The sequence below is a fragment of the Colobus angolensis genome, unplaced genomic scaffold, assembly GCF_000951035.1.
Source record: "Colobus angolensis palliatus isolate OR3802 unplaced genomic scaffold, Cang.pa_1.0 Scaffold22, whole genome shotgun sequence".
NCBI classification, from domain to species: domain Eukaryota; kingdom Metazoa; phylum Chordata; class Mammalia; order Primates; family Cercopithecidae; genus Colobus; species Colobus angolensis.
In genome coordinates this window covers 1,248,365-1,252,097 of record NW_012115377.1, presented here as the reverse complement: position 1 = coordinate 1,252,097, position 3,733 = coordinate 1,248,365, and the positions used below count along the sequence as shown (strand labels likewise).

The 3,733-nt window shown below is 53.0% G+C and overlaps 1 protein-coding gene across 1 annotated transcript in view; it reads right to left on the bottom strand.

Moving 5' to 3' along the window:
- Nucleotides 1–2,299: 2,299 nt before the first annotated feature.
- EBI3 (Epstein-Barr virus induced 3) overlaps nucleotides 2,300–3,733 on the bottom strand; it is an 8,735-nt gene continuing 7,301 nt past the window's right edge. The window contains exon 5 of the mRNA XM_011943459.1: nucleotides 2,300–2,881. Within this exon, the coding sequence (XP_011798849.1) occupies nucleotides 2,726–2,881 (156 nt within the window). The 3' untranslated portion in view covers nucleotides 2,300–2,725. The remainder of the gene's footprint in view (nucleotides 2,882–3,733) is intronic.

The window sequence follows — 3,733 nt, the reverse complement described above, 5'->3', positions numbered from 1 at the left end:
GGCGTGAGCCACCGTGCCTGGCCCACTTTCATTAATTTGATGAAAGATCTTTAAAGATCTTTGAGATTATTAATGTAATTACTTCTACAAAGTTCCTTTGGCTGCGTCAGGCAAAATATTCATGAGCTCTGGAGATGGGACATGGATGTCTTTGAGGGATTGCGGAGTGTTACTCTACCTGCCACAGATGGGGTAGTCAGGGAAGGCTTCTCGAAGGAGGTGACTTTTGACTGGCGACCCAAGTGGAACCCACAGACAAGCCCAAGGCTGTTTCTCTCTCCTTCAGGGCCTGGCTGCCTTCCTTGCCCCCTGTTCAGTTAAATCTCCCCAGAGCCACTCATACCTTATGGGTGTCTATCCTCAATGGGGCTGACATCTGGGCAGGTTTTCAGGAAGTGAACCGGCTGGGCGCGGTGGCTCATGCCTGTAATCCCAGCACTTTGGGAGGCTGCGGTGGGCAGATCACGAGGTCAGGAGATCGAGACCATCCTGGCTAACACGGTGAAACCCCATCTCTACTACAAATAAAATTTGGCTGGGCGCGGTGGCTCATGCCTGTAATCCCAGCACTTTGGGAGGCTGCGGTGGGTGGATTGCTTGAGCCCAGGAGATTGAGACCTTCCTAGGCAACATGGTAGAACCCTGTCTCTACAAAAAAATGCATAAATTTGGCTGGGCGCGGTGGCTCATGCCTGTAATCCCAGCACTTTGGGAGGCTGCGGTGGGCAGATCACGAGGTCAAGAGTCCTCCTGATCCGTTGACCATCCTGGCTAACACGGTGAAACCCCATCTCTACTACAAATACAAAAAATTAGCCACGCATGGTGGAGGGCTCCTGTAGTCCCAGCTGCTGGGGAGACTGAGGCAGGAGAATGGCGTGAACCCGGAAGATGGAGCTTGCAGTGAGCTGAGATCACGCCACTGCACTCCAGCCTGAGCAATAGAGTGAGACTCCATCTCAAAAAAAAAAAAAAGAAAGAGAAAAAGAAGGAAGTGAACCAACCTAACTGCTAATCTGAATGGATTCTTTTTTTTTTTTTTTTTTTGAGATGGAGTCTCACTCTGTCACCCAGGCTGGAATGCAGTGACGCGATCTTGGCTCACCACAACCTCCGCCTCCCGGGTTCAAGTGATTCTCCTGCCTCAGTCTCCCGAGTAGCTGGGACTACAGGCAGACACCAACATGCCTGGCTAATTTTTTGTATTATTATTTTTAGTAGAGATGGGGTTTCACCATCTTAGCCAGGCTGGTCTTGAACTCCTGACCTTGTGATCCACCCGCCTTGGCCTCTCAAGTGCTGGGATTACAGGTGTGAGCCACCATGCCTGCCCCTGAATGGATTCTATTGTCCCACTCCAGGTGGAACCCCCACCCCCCAACCCTGGCATCCCCAGGCCCATGATGTCTCCTGGTCTAGCCCTGACAGTATGGGAGTGGGATTTGTGGTGTCTGTGTCCTTTGGTTTAGGGCTGAGTCCTCACTGGATCTCATCTAATCCAAGGGAGGAATCTTCATTTCTTTATATTTTTTTTCTGACAGAGTCTTAGTCACTCTGTCGGCCAGGCTGGAGTGCAATGGCGCAATCTCAGTTCACTACAACCTCTGCCTCCCAGGTTCAAGCAATTCTCCTGCCTCAGCATCCCGAGTAGCTGGAATTGTAGGCACCCGCCACCATGCCTGGCTAATTTTTGTATTTTCAGTAGAGACAGGGTTTCACTGTGGTAGCCAGGCTGGCCTTGAACTCCTGACCTCAAGTGATCCGCCCGCCTCGGCCTCCCAAAGTGCTGACATTACAGGCATGAGCCACCATACCCAGCTGGAGTTTTCATTTTAACTCTGATTTTTTTGTTTTTATTTTGAGACAGAGTCTCACTCTGTTGCCCAGGCTGGAGTGCAGTGGCCAGATCTCGGATCACTGCAACCTCTGCCTCCCAGGTTCATACCATTCTCTTGCCTCAGCCTCCGGAGTAGCTCGGACTACAGGCGCCCGCCACCACGCCCGGCGAATTTTTTATATTTTTAGTAGAGACAGGGTTTCACCGTGTTAGCCAGGATGGTTTCAATCTCTTGACCTCGTGATCCGCCTGCCGCAACCTCCCAAAGTGCTGGGATTACTGGCGTGAACTGCCAGGCCTGGCCTCAACTATGATTTTTTTTTTTTTTAAACAGGGTCTTGCTCTGTTGCCCAGGCATGAAGGCAATGGTATGATCACAGCTCACTGCAGCCTTAACCTCCTGGACTCAAATGATCCTCCCACCTCAGCCTCCCAAGTAGTTGGGACTGTGGGTGTGCCACATCACACCTGGCTAATTTATTTTATATTAATTTGTTAGAGATGGGGTCTCACTGTGTGGCCCGGGCTGGTGTCGAGCTCCTACCTCAAGCCACCCTCCCACCTTGGCTTCCCAATAACTGGAATTACAGGTGCGATCCACGGCGCCCAGCCCAACAATTCTTTTCTAATTAAACAATAAAAAATATCACAGTGACAGTTCAGTAAGCCCCGCACCGTGGTAAAGGAGAGAGTAGTACATCTCCATTTCTCAGCTAGAGAAACTGAGGCTCAAAGGGAAAAGCTGGTCATCTGAGGTTGCCCAGCAGCTGAGCAGCAGCAAAGCAAGGACTCCAGCCCAGCCTGAGCAGAGCCCATCCGCCCTCCAACACGTGTCCCGGGGCTTAGGGTGGCGAGGACCTAGGTCCTGTCTGGAGGCAGCGGAAGCCCTCAGTACTTGCCCGGGCTCATCAGGGTAGCGGCGGGGAGACTCCAGTCACTGAGTGCCCCGTAGTCTGTGAGGTCCTGAGCCGCCACTTGGACGTAGTACCTGGCTCGGGGCCGCACAGCCCTGAGGATGAAGGACGTGGCTTCAATGGGTCCCACCTGAGGGAAGAGAGAGCGTCAGGTCACTAGAATGAGAAGATGGAGAGGGGCCACTGTGCACAGAACCACACCACGGAGCCCGCAGTCCTCCCTGCCCGCTGCAGGCTCCAATCCAGGACGCTGGCCCCAGCTGTGTGGTCCCACCCCAGATAGCATCATGGGTTCCTCCCAATCCTGGCCTCTGTCTGTTTGGCCCCCAGGGCCACCTCTCTCATTAATCCTTCCTGGACCACAGTAGCCCCTGCAGATGTCTCACCTATGAGGGTCTTTGTTCGTCAGGACACCCCAATCCCTAGAATCCTCTTCTTTCTCCCCTCGGGACTCAACCAGGACCTCTGGGATAGGACCCCATACGTCCCTTTACCCCTGGTCCCACTATATTAACCATGCTTTTTGTTTTGTTTTGTTTTGAGACAGAGTCTTACTCTGTCGCCCAGGCTGGAGTGCAGTGGGGCAATCTTGGCTTACTGCAACCTCTGCCTCCGGGCTCCAGCAATCCTCTCACGTCAGCCTCCCAGGTAGCTGGGATTACAGGCGCCCACCGCCATGCCTGGCTAATTTTTGTTTGTTTTGAGACAGTCTTGCTCTGTCACCCAGGCTGGAGAACAGTGGCGCAATCTCAGTTTACTGCAAGCTCTGCCTCCCGGGTTCAAGTGATTCTCCCGCCTCAGCCCCCTGAGTAGCTAGGATTACAGGTGTCCACCACCACACCCGGCTAATTTTTGTATTTTTAGAGTAAAGGTGGGATTTCACCATGTTGGTCAGGCAGGTCTCAAATTCCCGACCTCGTGATCCACCTGCCTCAGCCTCCCAAAGTACTGGGATTACAGGCAGAAGCCACCGCGCCCGGCC